The following is a 23,341-nucleotide window of genomic DNA, read 5'->3' on the forward strand; positions in this document are numbered from 1 at the left end:
TCAGCATCTCGCCATCCCTCTGCTTCCCCGGTTCCTCTCAGTCTCTCCCCCGCAAAGTCCTTGCGCAACTGTCCCGAGCGACAGCAGCGTCCATACCCGCACGCAGCGAGCCTCTAGCTCCCACTTCCCGGAATTCAACTCGCGGCGGGTAAGGGAGGGCACCAGAGCAAGGATCAGCGGCCCGCGGCTGTGGCCAGAGTCCGGCGGCCTCCGCGCGGCCGGCGTGCGCGCTCCCATCGGCGCGCGTGCGCGCACTCGCTCTCCGCCCCACCTCAGCACCAATCGCTTTCTTCCTACGCCCCACGACTCCACAACGTAGCCCCTCCCACCACCCGCGCGCCGGCAGGAGCGGTTCGGCGTGCGTGCACCCGCCCCCTAGTCCGCCCTCCTCGCGCCCAGTGGGGAAGGGGAGTGAGCAGAGGAGCTTACGTCGCGCGAGAGGCGGAGGCGACGGCGACCTCGGTGGTAGCGGCGGCGGCGGCGGCGGCGGCGGCTACGACGGAGACGGTTGCGCTTGCTCTCTCAGCGTTATGGCGGCTGCTGGGAGCCGATAAGCGGCGGGAGCGGGAGCGCGCGCGTGGCTGCGGCGACGACGACGGCTCGTTACTTCTCGCTCTAGCTGCCCTCGCCGTTGGTGCTTCAATAATGAATTGATTGTTGGATCCGCTCCGCAGGGGATCGCGCGTTGGTGCCGCGGGCCGGGGCTTCCCCTTCCCCGCCGCGTCCTTCCCCTTCCCCCTCCCCCTCACGGACTCCTGCTTACCCCGAGACGCCCGGAGCCCGAGGACTCACCCGGCGGCGGAGACCGCGGGCCCGGGCGCGGGGGAGGCCGCCGACCTGACTGGGCTCCCTCCGCCCCCGCGAAGCCTGCACGGCCGCCGGTAAGAAAGGGGGCGGCGGGCGGGTCAGGATGTGGCGGGGAGGCCGGGAGCCGGCCGGGCGAAGGCCGGGGCGGCTCTGCGAGGGCCGGCGGCGGCGGCGGCCGGGCTCGGCGCGCGGGGGGCGCGTGAGTGGCGAGCGCAGGCCGGCGCCGCGGAGCGCATCCTAGCGCCGGCCGGGCGGCGGAGCCCAGGCCTCCTCGGCGTGGGCACGGCTGGGCCGCGAGGGCAGAGCCGCGGAGCACGAGCGGCGAGCGCTTGGCCGGCGCCTCGCTCCCGCCGCGACCCGGCCTCCCAGCACGTGGGGAGCGGCGGGGAGGGGAAGGGGGAGGGGGCGGCGGCCCAGGCGAGCCCGGGAGGGCGCGGAGCGGGGCTGCGGGAAGTTTGAGGCGGGAAGAGAGACTCAGGGACCGGGATGGAGGCCCTGGGAGGGACGGGGGGTGGGAGTGTGCGTCCGGCCGGGAGACTGATTGGAGCGAAGCTGCGATGGACGGAGGAGGGAGGAGGAAGGTTTCCAGCCTCCTTTCGAGCACCGCTTCGGAAACTTAGCAGGAGCAGAGCAACTGTTAAAGGACCGGGCACAGGGGAGGAGGGTTGGGGAGGTTTGACTTCATTGTTAAGACGCGTGAAAGGCTGGAGAGAGCTGCGTGCGCCTGGAGCTTCAGAACTTAGGGCTGTGAGAAGGGCCTCAGAAAGAGGACTGACTCGGAGAAGGCAGATGAGGGGGAAAAAGGAAGTTAGAATGTCCAGAGAAAGCCATTTTGAGGAGCGAAAGGAAGGTGAAAAGGAAAGAACGAAAAGAGGAGTGAACTTTCTCAACGCAGAGAGACTTTCGGGAAAGAGGCGGTTTGTTAGAGTACCTAGATTTTTAAGACTTGTTTAACAGTAAAGCTCTTTGACGGGTTGGAATTAATATTTAACATGAGGAATAAATGTTGCGTGGAAGAGTTACTTTTTGGATAACCAGTTCTTGCAAAGAGTCTACTGGACCTTAGTCTCTGGAGAATTAAAATCTCGATCTAGATGTAGAGTTTGCTATGATTAAGTTGGCAACAGCCTGTTTTCCTCCTCTTTTTTTGTGGAATGGAAATCATCGTAGGAGTGAATTCTCTTTGGTGAGGTGGAAGGACAGCTCTGCTCTCAGTCGGCTATCTCGGTACTTTCTGGCTGGGGAAGGATCTGACGTCTCCTTCCCCCGCTTCTTCCTCTCCCTCCCCTGCCAGAGATCTCCTTTGTTTATTCGTGGATGCCTTGTAGGTGACTCTCCAGTGTTGTGTTGAAATCTTGAAAGGTGGGAATGCTGTGTCTTGGTCCGTGATTTCTGCCCCAAACCCGTTACTTAAAAAATCATAGTGTATATTCCATTACCTTTTTTTTTTTTTAATGGAATCTCCACAAGTCCAAACTGGATAAATATTATTTAAATTTTATCATTCCACTGTCGGCTTACCTGTGAAAGTACATATTTATTTTGACCTGTACAGTTTTTGCAAAGATTGTATGATACCCTTTTATTCTTCTGTTCTTATGTGAGCATTTTCAAAACTTTGCCTCATTCAAGTGTATGAAGTTCTTGGTGATATGAATTAGTGTTTGATTAAAGGTAACCTTTTCCCCCCTTACTTGGTTTGACAAAGTACCTAATAAGACTCCGTTTTCTATTCTTGGAACGTATGTATATGTTATATATTACCATTTTTCTTTAGTTAGCTAGTTATCCATAATGTGTATATATGTATCGCTACACAGCTGCAGTTAGTCTAAAAGTTTTATCACTCAGCAGATATTCTGATTTCTTCTGTCAAAAATAAGCACTGGTGTGCTATAAATTCTAGTAAGTAGTTAGGAATGTAGTTAATGGAAGCCTAGGTATTTCTGATTGGCCTAGGTAGATTTGTATAAGTTCTAAATAGACTTATCTTTTTCTCTACAGGAAGTTTTCTTAAGGTGAATCAAAAAGGGTCCCAGGAAACCTGTGAATGTTGAAGAAAATTCGTCTGTGAATTTTTGGTATTCAAGGAGGAGTCAGTATTTATATTCATCTTTTAAACTGGGAAGATTTATATTTTATTTTAAAACTTCTTGATATTTACAATGAATGGACACAGTGATGAAGAAAGTGTTAGAAACAGTAGTGGAGAATCAAGGTAAGCACTTTATTATCAAGTATTTATTATGAAGAGAATGGAAAACTTGTGTGACTCTTTTTAGTTTTCTTAGTAGATGCCAGTTTTCAGGTTCAAATTCTTCCTCTTAGGTATCCAAACAGTAAAAAGTTTCTAATATAAGGAGCTTTGTTGATAATACAGGTTTTAATTATTTTTTTCCTTTGAGATACACAAAGAAGAATTTAAGTATAGAAGTTTGGGTTACTTAAATCTCCTTGGAGGTATATATTGTTTGGGTTAATAACTGAAGCTAGAACAAGTAGGAAAAGAGATTTAAATTGATTTGACTGTTAGTGCACTCTCTAAATAAAGGCAATAAGAATTTCTTTCCTCATCTTTTTCTGGCATTTTATCTTCTACCTGTGCTGTCCAATATAGTAGCCACTAGCCACATGTGGCTGTTTAAATGTAAATTAATTAAAATTACACAATATTCAAAATTCAGTTACTCAATCACTCTAGACACATTTCATATGCTGAATAGTCACATGTGGCTAGTGGCTACCATGATGGACGGTGCAGATAGAAAACATTACTATCACTACACAAAGTTCTTTTGGACAGTGCTGATCTGGATATTTGTTAAAGTATTGTTGCAACTCTTTTTTCCTCCTATTTTCTTTAATTTGAGTTTTAATTATATATGAGTGAGTTAAGAGTTCTTACTTGGGCCATGTCTTTTTAAGGAAGATATAGTTTATGGGAATAAGCCATGTTAAGCTATTTTAATGTGAAAGAAGCCTCTTAAAATACAAAGACTCTTTAAATTCTTCTGTAGCCCCCAAATTTTGAGTTATCTGCATATTAATAATAAAGTCCATGTAGTTATATATACTTATCGTATGTAGAGATCAGGAATATGGACATTGGAGTGAGACTGCCTGGTTACTTATCCCGATTCTACTTCTGGTTAGCTCTGTGAATTAGGACAAATTATTTATGGGGCCAGCCCCATGGCCTAGTGGTTAAGTTCAGTGTGCTCTGCTTCAGTGGCCTGGGTTCAGTTCCTGGGCACTGACCTACATCACTCATTGGTGGCTATGCTGTGGCGGCGACCCACATACAAAATAGAGGAAGACTGGCACAGATGTTAGCTCAGGGTGAATCTTCCTCAAGCAAAAAGAGGAAGATCGGCAACACATCTTAGCTCAGGGCCAATCTTCCTCAGCAAAAAAAAAAAAAAAAAAAATAATTCTGAGGCTTTGATTTTTGCAGTTTTGAAATGGGGATTACAGTATTATTTATCTTATTTGAAGTTGAGGATTAAGTGAGATGCTACATCTAAAGGTCTTAATATAGTTCCTGATATAATGAGCACTCAATATTTGCTTATTATGATTAGCATTATGTTTTATGTAACATAGGGTACTAGATAACTAAAACATTAATTATAGTGATAGAGAAATTTGATGGACAAGAAACAGGAAAGTTTTGGCAGTTAGGTGGGTTTCAGAAAAAAATGTTGGGGTAGAAAATGAAGCAGTGGTATATGTGTTTGACCTGAGACTTGGGATTTTCTGGTCATTCTAGGAATACTTGAGTTTATCAGCTTTCACAGGTGCACTGTTTTGGATAACAAGAACATCATAGAGAAGAAGGAGTAATTACGGAAAGCAGCATGATTTAGCAGAACAAGTGTTGGTCTGGAGTTACAAAACCTGAGTTGACACCATCTAACTAGTTCTCTGAATGATTTCTCAACTGTAAAGTAATTAAGAGTTGAACTAAATGATTTTGAAGTTTCATCCTATCACTTTTACAACGTGTAATAAAATTTTAGATAACAGAGTTTCTGGTGATTCTAGTCAAACTCTGTTATCTAAAACTTTATGAATCACCGGAGTTGAGAGGTAAATTAGAAGACTTTTGAATCTCAGTTTTGATTCAGATCTCTACAGGTATATTGACTATAGTAAGTGTATAGGAGAGTCACATTGTCCCACATTGTCTTATTCATTAGTGAGCAATGAAATGGTTGATAGGTAGAAATACCTAGAGGAGACATAGGAACAAAACTACCTGGAAAATAGGAAGTAAGCCTCTTGAGAGTAAATCCTCTTGTTGAGTATGCGGAGAGATCGCTTGCTGTTATATTCTGACCGCTTACCTGTTCCAGTAATCTTTTATATATTTTACTGCCATATCTAAAGCAAAGGTGAGTAGTAAGTCAAATTAGATGGTATAGTTGACAAAAGTTAAACCCTGTGAAAGCAGATTTACTTACAGGAGTCTTTTGTAATGCATACTCATTTAAAATAATTGCAAAGCATATTCTGTAATTATTCTGAGTCATCATTTCTACCATACAAGGTATGTGCTTCTGAGAAGTATGATTGTCGAGTTATCTAATTCTTTCAACTGTCTTGGTGTTTGTTTATCAGGAGGAGGAAGACCTGCTTCTATTTTGCTTTCATTTTCTTCCTTACTGCTGTTATGCTATCCTTTTCCTTTGCTCTACTGTCATTGTTACTAACCCTGAGACCCCCTCCCCAAAGCTTTTATAACAAGGCAGTACAGAGAAGGGAGATTGTGCCTAGTTAGTTAAAAGAGTGAGGAGGTGAACTTCATAGACATAGGGATTTTCTTGCAAACGACAAAAGTTTCAGTAACTATGAATATTAATATAGAGTGATGAGAGGAGAAATATGCTCTCCTTTTAAAATTAATATACACTGTAAATAGTTTTTAAAGTAAAATTTGATTTTTATTGGCTAGAATTTTTAAATGTATTTTTGCTTTAGCGTTTCTTTTTCCTTTATGAAAATGAAGTTTATGAAATGAAATAGACTTAAGTCATTTAGCATTTTTGGTTGGTATAATTAGCTTTCTACTAAAAAAATGGTTTTTTGATTCTTTCCATGTAGAAAGCTCTCTATAACCATTGACTGAAGGGAAGAAGAATACATAGGAAAATGTCTCTTGGGCTGTGCTATAACGGACAGTTTTGAAACTTATTTACTAAGAAATCTGGGTCAGGATGCACCTGTACATCAGTTTCAACTCAGCACAAAGTTTATTATGTAACTGAAGTTAAGCTTTCTGAAGATACTATTGGAAGATTTCAGAGCATCAATTCCTCACTGTGTGGATGTGTTGTTATTTGCAACCAAATTTTTCAAATCCTGGGTAGATATTTTTTATTTTAAAATTATCTTGAGGGCCGGCCCCGTGGCTTAGCGGTTAAGTGCCCGCGCTCCGCTGCTGGCGGCCCGGGTTCGGATCCCAGGCGAGCACCGACACACCGCTTCTCCGGCCATGCTGAGGCCGCGTCCCACATACAGCAACTAGAATGGATGTGCAACTGCGACATACAACTATCTACCGGGGCTTTGGGGGAAAAATAAATAAATAAAATCTTTAAAATTATCTTGAATGATGATTTACTCCAGAACTAGATTTATGGGTAAAGACCAGAAATATATTATCATATTTTGCTAATTTTTGGATGATTGATACATGCTTAATACTCAGAAGAATTTCTCTGCTTGCCTATCGATTAAATTTTTAATAATATGTTTGTCCATGTAAATTTGAGAATTTATTTGAATCACTTTAATTAGTCTCTATATATTATGCTCTTGAAAAATTCTTACAGGGTGAGGAAGGTTGTTAGTGATGTGCCATAATGGTCTTAACCATTTAGAATTAATCTCTAGCTGGCAATTGAGCTTTGTTGACCTGTAACACTTCAATTTCCTTGGCTTATAGAAAATATTTTAATTATCATTTTATGGTTCAAGAATCTTTGGATCTCAACTTTTAAAGTGTTTTGGGTAGGCAGTGAATAGGGAATATGATCACTGGAAGTGTTCTAAATGAAAATCTCCTTTTTAGAAATTCAGAGTTTTAAAAGGCTTTTTAAAGGCTTTGAGAAGCCCTAGAGCCTAAATGACCTGTTAAATTTAAGGAAAACCAGTTCAGAGTTAATTTGAACACAGGGCACAGTTTGCACCATGTATCTGTTAGTGTCCTGTTGAATTCTACTATGGTATACTATTTTTGGAAACATTGTATTTATGTATACACATACCAGAAAGATTTCTTGCCATCAAAATCAGTTAGTTTCTCTCACTAGATAAATTTGAACAATTTTTAAAGTCAATACCAGTTACAATGGTGTTTGTTGAGCTTATTGTGCAGTCATCTCAGAGTTTTAAACAAATGTCATTTTTACATTTCCAGAGTTTGTGCTAAGAAACATTTTCAGGAGGATGGGCAAGTGTGAAATCACAAAGCCAGAACGGCTAGAAATCATTGAGTTAAGGAAACTGGTTTTTAAAATTTTCTGTGATGTCATTAATTGCAGGAAAGTGTGACTCTTTTACATCTCGTTTTTTGTTATCCCCTATTTCTCAGTTCAGCATGTGCTTTCTTCATCTTTTCCTCTTTTTTCCCTCAAATATCCTGTATATGCTGCTAAATCTAAGATCATCTAAGATCGCTTCTTATCCTTTGAAAACTCAATAAATCGTTAAGCAGGAGCCTTAGTAATAGGATACTCTGTTTCCAAATAGAATTTACCAAATTAAAATTTTCACACAATTTCCTAGGATTGTGGTTAATCTAGGTTACTGTAAAGTATTTAGGCTTTTTTAACTGATAAGGCTAAGAGAATTGTATATGACTTGACTTTGCAAGACATTACTTTTATCTACATAGGTATGAGATCATGTGGGGGCAAACATTAATGTGTAGTTACCCCTTTTTTGTACAGTAGCCTCCCCTTATCCACGGGGGATGTGTTACAAGACCCCAAGTGGATGCCTGAAACTGTGGATAATACAGAACCCTGTATATACTATATTCTTTCTTATGCATTCATACCTGTGATAAAGTCTAATTTATAAATTAGGCACAGTAAGAGATTAACAACAATAATAAAATAGAACAGTTATGACCATATACTGTAAAAATAGTTCTGTGAATATGGTCTCTCTCTCTCAAGATACCTTATTGTACTGTACTCACCCTTCCTCTTGTGATGATGTGAGATGATACAATGCCTACATGTTGAGATGAAGTGAGGTGAATGATATAGGCATTGTGATGTAGCGCTAGGTTAATATTGACCTTCTGACAATACATGAGGAGGATCATTGAGCCATGATGATGTTGATGGTTGGATGTCATAAGCAGATGATGTCCATGGTTGTTAGAACACCAGCACTGTGATACTGCGATAGTCAATCTGATAACTGAGATAGCTACTAAGTGACTAATGGGCAGGTAGCTTATACAGCGTGGATAAGCTGGACAAAGGGATGATTCACGTCCCAGGTGGGATGGAGCGAGATTTCATCATGCTACTCAGAACAGCACGAAATTTAAAACTTACGAAGTTGGGAATTTTCTATTTAATATTTTCAGACCACAGTTGACTGCAGGTAACTGAAACTGTGGAAGGCAAAACTGCGTGTAAGCGGGGAAGACTGTACTGTTGAAGTAGTTGCGTATTTAAGATCTTGACGACTGGTGGGTTACATATGATATAGTTGGGTTTAAAAATAAGAGTATTTTTTGTGGTGAAGAGATAAAGAATAGATGGAGAAAACTTTTTTGTATTTTTTAAGGAAAATTTTAAAACATGCAGAAATAGAAAAGTTGCAGCCCCAATTTTGGTCCTTGGACCAGCAGCATTGGCGTCACTTGGGAGCTTGTTCAAAATGTAAAACCTTGGCCCCTACCCCAGACCTTCTGAATCAGAATCTTCATTTTAACAAGATTCTGCAGTAATTCGTATTCATATTAAATTCATACGCATATATATGAAGCGGTTCATTCAGCACCTCGCCGCTTTTTTTGTTACTGATGTTGTTATACATCGTTTTTATTTTCTGGAAACTCCCAAAGAACGGTGTCATAGGCCCTGCCATCAAGAGGCTGGGTACATTTCATTGCTCTAGAAACAATAATGCAACCAATAATCATTGAGCTCTTAACTCTGACTGAGCCAGGCATGGTGCACGGTACATGGTGCGTATGTGAATTTATCACAGTTCATCCTCACAAAACTCCTGTGATGTTCACAGTATTATGAGTCCCATTCTCTAGAAGGAGAAACCAGATTTATAACCATTAAAAAAATTAAAAAAAAAAAAAAAGCTATTGGGGCCAGCCTGGTGGTGGTGTGGTTAAGGTCATGTGCTCTGCTTCCGCAGCCCAGGGTTGCAGGTTCGGATCCTGGGCGCGGACGTATGCACCACTTATCAAGCCATGCTGTGGCAAGTGTCCCACAGAAAGTGGAGGAAGATGGGCACAGATGTTAGCCCAGGGCCAGTCTTCCTCAGCAAAAAGAGGAGGATTGGCAGCAGATGTTAGCTCAGGGCTAATCTTTCTCACCAAAAAAATAAATAAATTTCAAACTTCACTTGGATTTCATTGACTTTTCCATTAATGCCCTCTTTCTATTCCAGGATTCAACCCAGGGTACCATGTTATGTTTAATTGTCAACTCTCTCCAGTGTCCTCTGTTCTGTGAGAGTTTCTTAGCCTTTGTTTGATTTCCTTAACAGTCATCAGAAGTACTGGCTAGGTGTCCTGTAGAATGTCCCCCAGTTTGGATTAGTCTGATATTTTTGTTAGGATAAACCAGGGTTATCAGTTTTTAGCACGAATATCACAGAGATGAAGTGTTCTTCCAGTCACATCATATGGGGAGCATAATATCCACGTGACATTACTGTTGATGATAATGTCCATCACTTGGCCAAGGTAGTATTTGCCAGGTTTCTCCACTGTAAAGTTACTGTTTGTTTTTCCCTTTCCATGCTGTATTCTTTGGAAGCAAGTGACTGTGTCTCGCTCACTCTCAAGGGGGTGGAGGGAGTGGGAATTAAGTTCCATCTCCTGCTGGAAGGGAGTATCTACATATAATATAATGGAATTCTTCTGTAGAGAAGTCATTTCTCCCCCGTTTAGTCACTCATTCATTTATATAAGCATGGACTTATGTATATGTATTTTATACTTTGGGCTATAATCCAATAAATTTATTTTGTTGCTCAAATCGTTCTAGCCTTGACCATTGTGAGCTTTCTTTTGAGTTGGCTTCTGTGTCCTTTTTACACATTCCCATTCTTTTGCCCTAGAGTCACTCATTTCTCCAAAGAGCTCTGGTTCCTTTTATTGGAGAAAAGGGTATTAGAAAGCAGATTTGGGTGCTGGGTATGCTCATTGCTACTCAGGTGTCACTACTTCTAGGCTCTCTCAGCAGACAAAAGCAGACAGAGCTAGTAACATATGTATATATACTAAACCACGTATATCGGCATATCTGTAGTTCTTTCTGTATCTGTCCATCTGTATACATATTAAGGTAAACGTGAGTTTGTACTGATGTCTCCAGCTATAATCCTGAACTACAGGATTCATCCTAACCTTCCTTTCTTGCTCCTTTATAATTTCTGTCTCCAACAGAGAAACCTGGTTCCCACCATCCTCTACCTACCATCCATACTCTTCACCCTCAGCATATGGGTAAAGCAGTTGCAGAATTTCTAGGCTATTCTCACAGAAGAAACAAATTTACCAACTAGAATACAGTGTTTACGTACAGTGTACAGTTCCTATTATATTTAGCCTTACAGTTTCTAGTCAAAACACCCGTTTTCCAAAGTTACTCAAGTTAGCTTCTGCCCCCCAACCCCCTTCAGTATGGTGATATCATAAATTTATAATAATGTTAGATTCATTTGTCACAGTTTGCATTCCATCCTGGGATACTCAGTCACATGGGTTGATTTTTTTTAAACTTGCACGTATTACATACACTCTGTGCTACACAGTTTTGTGGGCTTTGACAAATGCATAGAATCATTTATTCTCCGCCACAGTACTGTCAGAATGATTCCTTCATCTAAAAGTTCCCCTGTGTGTCCCAGATTTATGGAATCAAAATTTTCATTTTAACAATATTCCCAGGAGATTTGTATGCATATTAAATTCATATGCATATATATGAAGCTATTCACCTGGAGTCATTCAGTATCTTGCCATGTTTTAAAATTATAAATTAACTTGGAGAAAGATATTATGATCTAGAGGTGATAATGGAATAGCCAGGTTTAAACACACAGTCAAGGAAGTGAGTGTATTCAAATTCGTGGGGCATATAGGTATGCAAGTGAGGTGAAAGAAAATAGAATTGGGCAAATTATTGGACTAAAGTAGTGGGCTGTATGGCAGGTTTTCACAGAACTCTTTAAGTTTTGTCCTCTTGATAATGATGAGAAATGATGTAGTTTGGAAAGAAGGAAGAACAAATGGTATCCAGAGGCATGATAGAGAGGAAGGTTTTTTACAGAGGTCATAGTCCCCAACAAAGATGTGCAAGTTCCCTAATAAAGAGAATATGTTGGACATCCTAGCTTTGCAGTTGTTTACCCTGAGGTTTGTTCAGTGTTCTGCTGAAGTTTTTGTGTGGTTTAGTCCCAGGTGGAGGAAGGAGAAAAAAGGAAGCATAGCTGAATAAATGCTACCTGTATTGAGGGATACCCCTGGGAGTGTAATACAGTCCATGTGAATGGACTGGTCAGAACCACAGATTTTAAGGAGGTACTCTAGGAATCTCTTGTACCAGAATCAAGTTCTTATGTATGAATGACTGAGAAAATTGCTTTTCATAATTAAGAGTATATTATCTGTCACTGTGATATGAGGTGACTGCTTAGTCAAAAGTCAGCTTTAAGTAAATGTTAAACTGCGTTCAAAAGTTTCCTTGGTGTGGATAGATTAAGTGAGATCTAAGTTATCTTTGAGATTAAAATACACAGACGTGAAAAGTTCTGGGTAATTACGCGCTACTGGCTTTTGGGATCTAATGTCTACAGTATCTCTCAGAGCTGAGGCATAAGGCACAAAAATAGTAGGGGGCTCTTTTCTTAATGAAAAGTTTCTGTTAGCTATTTCACATCTCTCGTTGCTGCTTTCAGAACTACAGTTCTGTGTCCTCAGATAGTTATTTAATTTAGATGATTGAGCAAATACTGTGTGGTAGATACCATGAAATACTAAAATTTGAGATTCTTCTCTGAAGCTTATAATCAAGAAAGAGACCTTAGCCTTAAATATTTGTAGCATCAGGTGGATATGGTAAATACAGAGAGATACAGTCTGCACCACTTCAAAGGTAGGAGACAGAGAAGTTTGATCATAAGACAAATGGTTGATTTCTACATCAAGCTCAATATCAGAATCAATTTTTTTTTTTTGGTGAGAAAGATCAGCCCTGAGCTAACATCCATGCCAGTCTTCCTCTTTTTGCTGAGGAAGACTGGCCCTGAGCCAACATCCATGCCGATCTTCCTCCACTTTATGTGGGACGCCACCACAACATGGCCTGATAAGCAGTGTGTTGGTGCGCGCCCGGGATCTGAACCCGGGCTGCCAGCAGCGGAGCGTGCGCACTTAACCGCTGCGCCACGGGGTTGGCCCCCAGAATGAATTTTTCTTTTTTGAGATCATTCAAAATGCTGATAATCTTAAATTTTATGTATGTTAAAGTCCTGGTAATGTGACTTTTATGATGGCGAGATATTTTGACAGGGTTAGACAATAAGTCAAGAGTAATTTTTATACCCAGGAAAAATGATGTTAGAAGGCAATAAATATTATGCTGACAAGTTTATGTAAAGGAATGGGGCCATTGGAGAAGAGTGAAGTTACAGTGTAAATTCCCTCAGAGAAGACTATTCTTGTTTTAGTGCTTGAGGTAGATTATAATATGATTACTGCCATTTGATGCAACTACTACAGTATTCCCAGTTGTAAATGACTAAATCCTGAATTACATTAATAAAAGGAAGAAGTTTGATCTGAAAGGCAATTTTATAAGAAAATAAGAATTACAATTAGCTGTACATGAGTACTAAAAATGTACAAAATCTTCTCTTTATTCCAGTGTTAGCATGTATTTTTTACCAAAGGATTGACCTAGTGTGCAGTAGCTTATCTCAGTCAGACCATTCTACATTTTCACTTTTTTTTTTTTTTTTTTTTTTTTACTAAATGACTCACAGTAGATGGAGGTTCTTCTTAGTGTGCAGCACACTCCCATGGCTATATGCAGACTCATGAAATACCAAATTACAAATAATTTTGTTAGAAAGTAAAGCATATATTGCTGAGAACTCTTTTTTTGCAACATTATTCATTAAAGTAATTTAAAAGCGTAAATATTTTAAAAAGCCGTTTTAAAAGCAAATTAATCAAATGGATAATCTCTTTAAAATTGGACTTTTAAATGTAAACATATATTTTATTACTTGTGCTTTTAACTTAGAAATTGTGGATAATTTCAAGCATATGCAAAATAGTGACAGTAGTAAAAGGAACCCTCATGTACACATCATCTAGCTTTCACATATTTCATCTCATGGCCAGTCTAGTTTAATCTGTAAATTCTGTCTACTGCCCCTCTCCCACCTGATTATTTTGAGACATATAATTTCCACGTGTTAGACTTCTGCATGATAGGTAATTCTAATGGGGGAAAAATAAACGTCATTTAGCTTTGCCTACTTGTTGTAATTATAAATGATAGAATTAGAGATTTTTATCATGTCATTAATATTATAACAAATCGCATGTGTTTTATGAAACTATTAGTGACTTTGAGTTGTATCTATATATAGTCCGTATTTCTCATCTGATTCTCTGCTTACTAGAGAAGCTTTTGAGTTTACTATCTTGACCTCAGATTCAGTGTGACTAAACCCAAATAATCAGCTTTGAAATTGGTTGTGCTAAACGTTACCCTTCCTAGCATCTATTTCTAGCAGTTTTATTCTCATTTATTCAGTTAGAGACTTTAAGTGATAGAATCATACTGTACTTTAGAAGAGTTTACTTTATAATAGAATTTTGTCTTGGGTTGGTAATTTAAAATGCTAAAAGGAACTGTTGTGTTTGCGTTTCAGTGCCTAACAAAGCAATGGCCCTAACTGGTTTTCAGAACCATACAGATGGATAGATACTTTCCGGATTTTCTCAAACTTTTGATAGTTTTCATGGCTTGTTGTGAAAGATAAGGTCGATAACAAATTTTAATATAATGTAATTTTATAGAATTTAAGGTGATCTGACCTTAGTTATCATCTAGCTGAACCCTTCTTGTTTTCTAAATGACTTATTCTAGCCTAATATATTTTAAATAGGGAGTTGTAACAATTAGAGGAGCATGATCAAAATTTTTTTGTAAGTCAAAGAGAATAATGTAAACTGGAATAGAAAATACAATGTTCCTTTTGTAGAGTATTATTTCATTAAACTTATGTTTATGTGTGCATGTGTGTGTACTGCATCATGATGTAAACTGTATTTATTATGTAAGTCATGGTCCAAAAAGTTTGAAAGCCATTGCCTTTGGTCACTAATTCATTTTTTAAATTGTAAGTATTTAATCAATACCTACTAATTTCCATATTGTTTCTCTAGTTCTGTTGAAGTGGATAATGGTTTATAAAAATAAGTAAAGGCCCGACTTAATGAATTCCAGGATACAATTAGAAGAGAGATACATGTATAAAAATAATTGTAATATTGTGACAGACTTACTAATAACATATGGGCAAAATATTGTGAACACGTGGGCTGGAACAATGACCTGTGGCTGGAGAAATTGGAAACAGTTACATAAAGGATTTGGTATTTTTGAGCAATCTTGAAGTTTTATCAGTTGCTTCAGAAAGGAAGTGTTCTCCAGAGGGAAAAGTATGGAGAATACTACCAATACTGAGCTCTAAAATCACTCTCTCCGTGAAGTCTTGCCCCTGATTCCATTTCCTGGACCTCCAGTTCCTCAATTAGGAATCTATCCATCTTTATATCTTTCATTCTCAGAAGTTTTACTTTTTCCCATGGCAGTTTGTCCCTACTAGAAACTCTTGCTCAATACTTGTTAGTTGAAGGGGAGCAAATGAATTCAAATTATATATGTACAAAACTTATTATTTCAAAAATGTTTATTATGGAAACATTACTAAAGTATATTAGTTAGAGAACCAATTAAGGTGCTATATATACTAGAAACTTCAGAACACAGGGTCTCAAATACAGTTATTTTTTATTCACTCTGAGGTAAGTGAGCTCTACCCCTTGAGGTTATCCAGCTACTCTGACTAGTGGGACAGGTTTACTATCCTTAATATATGGCTTCTGTTGCCAGGAGGAAGATGAGAAGGGGGAGGATTTAAGGCAAGCCACTTCGTTTTTAAGGCTATGATGTAGAAATCCTACATCATTGCTAGGCATATTCCATTGGTCAGAACCTCTTCACGTGGCCACACGTAGCTGAAAGAGATACTGGGAAATCTAATCTTTAGCTGGGTGGGCATGTGCCAGTGAAAACTGGAGGGATGGTTAGATAATACTAAAGGGCAAACAGAAAGTGGATACTGAGTGAGTGGGGAGGGGCAAATAGACAACATACATGTGGCACAAACCTAGAGGGATATTATTTTAAAATAAATCATTCCTATCATCCTAAGAAATTAGTGGCTTTCATTTTTCTAAAATTTCTCTCGATTCTTTATATGTATTTGTAGTTTGTACACTTGTCATAGTATTGGTATTTGTTTTCTTCACTTAGCCTTTTCTGAGCCTCAGATTATTTGTTTGTTTGTTCTGTGAAAATGAAAGAATTAAATGAGAACCCAATGTCTGGCACATAGCACCAGTTGGTAATCACCATGTCTTCTGTTTTTTATTAAACAATTTGTTTTGAAAATTTTAGTGTATCTATAGGTTTTTTTTTTTTAAAGATTTTATTTATTTTATTTTTTCCCCCCAAAGCCCCAGTAGATAGTTGTATGTCATAGCTGCACATCCTTCTAGTTGCTGCATGTGGGACTCGGCCTCAGGATGGACGGAGAAGTGGCGCTTCGATGCGCACCCGGGATCCGAACCCGGGCCACCAGCATTGCAGCGCGTGCACTTAACCACCAAGCCACAGGGCCGGCCCTATAGGTTTTATTTATAGACATTATATATATTTATACTTAAAATTATGACAATCCAAAGAATACCTAAAGCAAACTTTGAAGTAATGATTCTGATCTTGAACTCAGGAAAAAGATCAATGGTTTTTTATTTCTAATAGCTATCAATATTGAACTCCTACTGGGGCCGGCCTCGTGGCACAGTGGTTAAGTGCACGCACTCTGCTGCTGGCGGCCTCGGTTCGGGTCCTGGGCGTGCACCGATGCACCACTTGTCAGGCCGTGCTGTGGCAGCGTCCCATATAAAGTGTAGGCAGATAGGCACGGATGTTAGCTCAGGGCCAGTCTTCCTCAGCAAAAAGAGGAGGATTGGCATGGATGTTAGCTCAGGGCTGATCTTCCTCACCAAAAAAAAAAAAAAAAAAAAAATTAAACTCTTACTATATGTCAGACAGTATGCTATACATCTCTTTTCATCTTCATAGTAATCCTTAAGTATGTTTATTATTTCCATATGACAGGAACCTGAACCTCATCTAATGGGTGTACAGATATAAATATAATTACAATGAGAAGAGAGGGTGAGAAAGCTAGGAGAAAATAAGTCAGTTGAGCTTTAGAACACCATTGTTAGCCCTGAATTTCCCCCACAAGTGTCTGTCAAAAAATTGTTTGAAAAACTCCCCTAAAGAAGTTCTTTTGAATGGCATTGACAGAAAACGGGGAAGGGAGCAAGGCATAAAGTGAGAATTTAGTGCAGTATGCTTGTTCTTTGGAATAGTAAATACAGTTCTTTGATTGTGTATGTAGTACCGTATTTGTCAGGCACATATTCCTCTATTATAATATTTCCGTAGAAAATCAGTTTACCTTCTATCGGTGTTTCCTATAGCATCCCTCCCCCTTCTCCCCAGAGTCTAATCCATCTAAATTCTACTATAGTTTAAAAAAAGACAGGAAAGAAAAAGTAGGGAACAGGGATATACTAGAAAGGAAATTTTTATGTGCTAGAGACAAAAGACTTAAATAAATGGGTACATTATTTAATATAATTAAAATGAGAAATCATTGATCTAAACCTTTGATATAGGTAGTCTGATTTACATATAATATTTAAATACCCACAGTCTTTTTTCCTTCTTCTTTAGTGCTACTGTTTTGAGATGTTCTTTTCCTTCCTCCTCAGTACTTCCACATCCACTCCAGTATCGCTTTCTTGACTTTTTCAGTCTATTCCAAGATTTATCAGGGCCAGTTTCTTCTATTGATGATCTGGTGATAAGGAAAGCAGCTGCCCACTACTAGCATTTTCTTAGAAGGTCATTCCTTATTTTACTCATTCTTCCTTTATGTTCCGTTACAGACTGGTTTCCAGTTGACAAAAATGTAAAGAATACTTGAAGACTTTTTTTTCCCTTGTAATATAGAAGAATCTTTGTTTATTCACTAGAGAATATATCGTTCTCATCTTCCCAGTATAGGTCTTAGTGTTTTCTCTAGTTCACAGGAGTGATTTGACTGGAGTGTTGGGTACAGAGAAAGGATGTGTTGCTATTCTGCCATATGCTGGGTTGAGCTAGCATAGACTCTACTCCAGAAGCACTTCCTACCCACAAACACATGAAAATGCTAAATAAAATAGAGCAAAGGGAAAAAAAGTAGATGCACGGCTGAACTTGAGAGAAAACTTACATGTGCCAGTAACAAAAGGCAACTCAAAGCCAGAGCAATAAGCTCCAAGCAAACGTGGCAATACAGGGGATATTTGGAAGGATACAGGCCCTCAGGACAGGAGGCTGGGATTGGGATTGGAACTAAGTATTTGACTATGGAATTATGTCTCCTTAAAGCTGGGACCCTGGAAGGATTGTCCCCTCTGAAAAGGGTCCAGAAAAACTCCCTATGTGTGCCTTCAAGGACATTTTTTTATTGTGAAGATAAAATAGAATTCAGTAGGAAAATATTTTGAAAGCTATAAAGAACTATTTTAAATTTTGTTTTAGAATATAAATGAGAGAAAGGGCCATAAGGGCCAAGCAGATAACATAAATAAATGAAGCTATCCAGGTATAAGACGTTAGTTTGGGGGAGACAACTGGTGAATTGGAGGTCATTTGCATGATCAAAAAGAACCAGTGCTACTTTAGATATAGACAAAATAAAAACATTAATTTTTCAGTATAGGTTTTCTAAGAACAAAGCCCTATGTAGTTATTAAATTCAGAAAAATTTACATTGATACAATACTTGAACCTTCAGTCTGTATTCCAGTTTGGTCAGTCATCCCAATCATCTCCCAGTATAGGGTCCAGTCTGAGATCACTTATTGCATTTGGCTGTCATGTCTCTTTAATCTAGTACAGTTCCTTTCTTTGTCTTTCATGACATTAGCATTTTGAAGGTTATAAGGCTAGTTATTTTGCAGAATATATTTCTCAATTTGGGTTTGTCTTCTGTTCGCTTATAATTCAATCCAATTTATGCATGCCCTATTATGCATCCCTGGCTGGAGTACTGTGTAAGTGATGATGTATCTTTCTCAAATGTATCATATCTAGAGGCTCATATTGTCTGTCGGTCTGTCCCTATTGGTGACATTAGTTTTGATCACCAGGACAAGGTGTGTCTGGTTTTACCACTGTAGTTTCTAATTTACCCATTACAGCTAATAAGCAATTTGTGAGAAGATATTTTGAGACTCTGCAAATATCTTACTCATCATACTCTTCCCCTAGATTTAGCATCTCTTGATGATTCTTGCCTAAACCAGTATTTTTTTTTTTTTTTTGAGGAAGATTAGCCCTGAGCCAACATCTGTTGCCAATCCTCCTCTTTTTTGCCGAGGAAGACTGGCCCTGGGCTAACATCCGTGCCCATCTTCCTCTGCTTTACATGGGACGCCACTACAGCATGGCTTTGACAAGTGGTGCGCCGGTCTGTGCCCGGGATCTGAACCCCGGGGCACCGAAGTGGAGCATGTGAACTTAACCATGATGCCGCTAGGCCGGCGCTAACAAAATGGTAACTTTTTAACACTACCACCCTGTCCGCATTTACCACTTGACATTCAGAGCTATCAGAGCCCTCCCCTGTCTGTCTGTCTGCCTGCCTGTCAGCATGGACTCAAGGATTCCGGTTTATTTACTAGGTAATAATCCTTCACTGTCTGTTTTGATGCTTAAATCAGATTTGGCCAATGGAAGCCCCTTCAAGTTGGCTCCTATGTCCTGTTTTGTTTTCTTTTTTTCTATGTCCTTTTCACATGCCTTCATCTTTTTTTCCCCCAAGTATTTTGCTTTTTGGCACAGCAGGATTGTTTAGGTTCATCTTGTACTTATCCTGTCCCACCCCTAGAATCTGCCGTGTCTCAAAGGACTCCTAGTTTATTTAACTGTGGAATAGTATTTAGAAATCTAAATACTAGATTGGGTACTAGGTGATAATAGATTTAAAACTTCGAAGGGGGTATGTTTACATTGGTTGATAAATAGCAAATCAAAAGATACACAGCCGTAAATAATACAAAAGATATATGCAAAGGCCATTTTTTATATACTATCTGTAGTATCAAAGGACTGGAAGCAAAGCATGCTCATCTTTCAGGAACAAATTGAAACTATGATGTATCTATAAAATAGAGTATATGCAATTGCATAAAAGAAAGGAGAGTATGGAATATATCTACTGCTGTGGAATGATCTCCAGGGTACAATATGTGTATAATATGATATCATTTATATGAGAGTGTAAATATGTTAATGATTATTTATGAAAGGGGGGTTATAAACATATATTCTTATTTACAACTTGCTTATATTGAAAGAAGGGAAAATAAATTAAAATTTTAAAATAATTACTATAGGGGGAGAGAGGCCATAGTGTAGAGCCGACAAAGATGGAAGCTGGACTTTGACTATAATTTTTGTAGCTCTCAAGTTGGATCCAAGAAATTAATAAAACAACATTAAATCAAAATGAGTAAAAAGCAGTTCCTAAAAATGAAAAAAAGGCAAATGACCCTAATTAAACCAAATTAGTGGCTGCACAGAAATAAATTATTTCAGTTGACCTTAAAGTAGTAATTTGATTCTGAGAGTGAGGACAAAAAGAATTGCGAAGAAATCTTAACATTTAGTAATCATATTGTTAATAATAATGGTATTGTTATTTTGAAACTATTATATATATTCTAAGATAAACCAAATAAATTTATTAGTGTCATTTGGAACCAAGCACCGCAACCCAAGTGATGCCATAAATATAAAAGTAGAAAACCTACAGATTTGAATTGGAAATACTAGTAAGTGCTTAATGCATTGTCTGTAAAAATATGCATATCCTAGCTCATTCCATTAAAAAAAGACCTTGGGGCCGGCCCGGTGGCGCTCCACTCCTGCGGCCCGGGGTTCGCCGGTTCGGATCCCGGGTGTGCACTGACGCACCGCTTGTTAAGTCGTGCTGTGGCGGCGTCCCATATAAAGTAGAGGAAGATGGGCACGGATGTTAGCCCAGGGCCGGTCTTCCTCAGCAAAAAAGAGGAGGATTGACATCGGATGTTAGCTCAGGGCTGGTCTTCCTCACAAAAAAAAAAAAAAAAAATCGTAAGAACCATGACCAATCCAGTAGTAATAGGCTCACCCAGTACTCTGATTGCAATTTAATTTCCAATTTAAACAGAAGCAGGACTTTTTGATGAAATGGCTGAGTTACAGTCTGAGGCAAGAAATACACAAGATGAGCCTGGTTCATCTTGTCAGACCAGAAAGTGAGGAAGCTATCCAAGAGTACTTGAGGTCTTGTCAGAAGGACTCAGGAACTAATAAAGGGTTTCCTGTTGGCTAAAGATGGGACAATTTGGGAATCAACAATGATGTTGACAGTAGATTAAAACTCATCAATTAATTTCAAATACGTGAGTTCATAATGAGACTTAAATTATTGATCTATTTTGAAAGGATGCTAGCTAGCAATTTAACTCATTTTGAAAACTAGGAAATAAGGAAAAGAAGTGAAAGTGTCTTTCCTGTATGAATTGTACCTCAAGGTTAACAAATATGTTGAAGGAAAATTTCTCTTTATACAAGGATTCCACCGTTATTAGTGAAGAAATGATATAATATCACCATTTTACTGCTTCTAAATAAATAGTCGATGAAGCCATATGATCACTGGCTTCTAAAACCATTAGGTATAGAGCTTATGGGGAACTGTATAATGGATGGATAAGGCTGAAAATACCCGAACCCACAGATTAAACTTAACCTTACACAAAAAGAGCCAACCAAACATTAAGTTCCTTCTGATAGAAGTCCGCAACAACTCTTAAAATATATTCTTGCCAAGAAACACCTAACTCTAGATCTAACAGTTTATAAGAAATACAAGGGACAGAAAAATATGTTAAATAATACCACAGAGATGCAGTCAGCAAAATCTGGAAAGCAGGAAAGTCTACAGGAAAAACTACCGAATTTCTTCCGTAAAATAAATTGCAAGGGGGAATAAGAAGAGGGAGAGGGAACTGTCAGATTAATGAAAGAGACTTAAGAAATACATGATTCAAGTGCAGTGTTGAACCTTGTTTGAATTCTCAGTCAATGTAAGAAACAAAGTCATGCTACTAAAGAGGTAAACTGACCTGGATACTTAATATTTAATTTCATATTTAATATTAAGGCGCAACTGACTTTTTAAAGGTATGATACTGGTATTGTAGATTTTCACAAACATCTACAACGTGAGATTTTTTAATATAGGAATACTGGAGTATTTATGGATGAAGTTCTAAAATGTCTGAGATTGTGTGTGTGTGGGAAGCTGGATTATTTGAAGATTGGTATGAGCTGGTAATTGTGAAGCTGAGTGATAGCTACATGGTAATTCATTATATTGCTCTCTTGTTTATATTTGAAATTGAATATAAAAACAAGCTTGAAAAGAAACTTTAATTTGAATTGCTATTTTGTCTTTTAAATGTGGTATTTCTCCTTAATTTACCCTAAGAAAACAATATAATTTTATCAAAGTACCCATAAATATGATGGTGGGTTTTCTTTTGTAAATTGAGAAAGATGAGGAAAAGAAATGTGTTTACTTTATTGTGCTAGTGAGACTTAATGTAATTAATAAGGATAACTCTTTAGTGTGCAGATACTTATGTTGTATAAAAGATCAGTGGTACTGGTTATTATCTAAATAAAGTTAGTTGGAGCTCAGAAATATTTCTTATAGCCAAATTATATTTGTGAATTTTATACGAGAATTTGTACCCATATATGTCTTTGGTTTGTTTATGTATACATCCATCCACCCATCAGACATATTGAGCTCTTCATTTAGTGCTCAACATACAAAGGGCAACAAGTAAAAATCCCAACACTCTAGGAACATATGATAGAATACCAAAGGTAGGATACCGAAAAACAAAAGAAAACAGAAAACTACGGTTATTGTTACATGGTGTGCTTGCAGCTAAGATAGTATGTACAGGATGTTTTGGGAATGGTGAGGAAGGATACCTAACTTAATGTTGAGTTGAGAATGGAGTCAGGAGAGATTTGTTGGAGAAGTACCCATGAGGTGAGGCTCAAGTGGGAATTATATAGTGAGAAGAGAAGAGAAGTAATTGGGCAGAAGCAGGAAGTAGAAAGAGAAACTGGCTGTCAGAGAATTACAAGTAGTTTGCTATCGCTATAACTAAGGGTTTAAGTGGGAAACTGACTGGAGATAGGTTGGCAAAGACAAATTCCTGAAAGGCCTCATAGGTGTTTGAACTTTGCTATAGAAACACTGAAGTCTTATAAAAGAAAGTTAGACTATGCTCAGATTTTTATTCTAGAAAGAGCATTTCCAGCAGTGGGCTGAAAATAGAATTGCTTTATCAGGGAGAGGCTTTTCACCTATTTTAGCTCAAAATTTTGTGTCTGAATATAGATTTTTTCCCCCCGAACCTGTGTATATTTTTCTTCTAATTTTTAGAATATTCTTTTAAAATAGACTTTGTAAAACATTACATGGCTCTAAAACTGACCACTCATTTCAATCCTGGTTCCCTCTACTCTCTTCCCTCCTTCCGGTCCTCCCTCCCTCTTTAGGTAACCATTTTTAACTTGTTAGTTTATGCTGCCATTATTGCTTTTTTAAAAGTGTAAGCGAATATGTATAAATATTTTCCCTTTCTTACACAAAGGAAGCATACTATAAACATTGTTTTGTATCTTGCTTTTTTTACTTAACTATATCCTGGAGATCATTCTATGGCAGTGTATAAGATATTCCTTACCAATTCTTTGTATATCTTAATCCTACTGAGAACAACTAAATAAAGGAAATAAAGACTTTATACTTCTAATACCTGAGG

The 23,341-nt window shown here is 38.7% G+C and overlaps 1 protein-coding gene across 4 annotated transcripts in view; it reads left to right on the top strand.

The window, feature by feature from the left end:
- Positions 1-449: 449 nt before the first annotated feature.
- CHD1 (chromodomain helicase DNA binding protein 1) overlaps positions 450-23,341 on the top strand; it is a 79,961-nt gene continuing 57,069 nt past the window's right edge. Inside the window, exons 1-2 of one of the 4 annotated variants that reach the window (XM_087429999.1) lie at positions 450-881; positions 2,812-3,025. In XM_087429999.1, the coding sequence (XP_087286125.1) occupies positions 2,973-3,025 (53 nt within the window). In that variant the 5' untranslated portion in view covers positions 450-881; positions 2,812-2,972. Of the gene's footprint in view, positions 882-1,427; positions 2,170-2,811; positions 3,026-23,341 lie in introns of those variants that run through there. The other 3 variants (XM_087429998.1, XM_087430001.1, XM_087430000.1) reach the window with 3 other exon arrangements.

This window comes from Ceratotherium simum, chromosome 4 (assembly GCF_057802395.1).
Source record: "Ceratotherium simum simum isolate JZ-2026a chromosome 4, ASM5780239v1, whole genome shotgun sequence".
Classification (NCBI taxonomy): domain Eukaryota; kingdom Metazoa; phylum Chordata; class Mammalia; order Perissodactyla; family Rhinocerotidae; genus Ceratotherium; species Ceratotherium simum.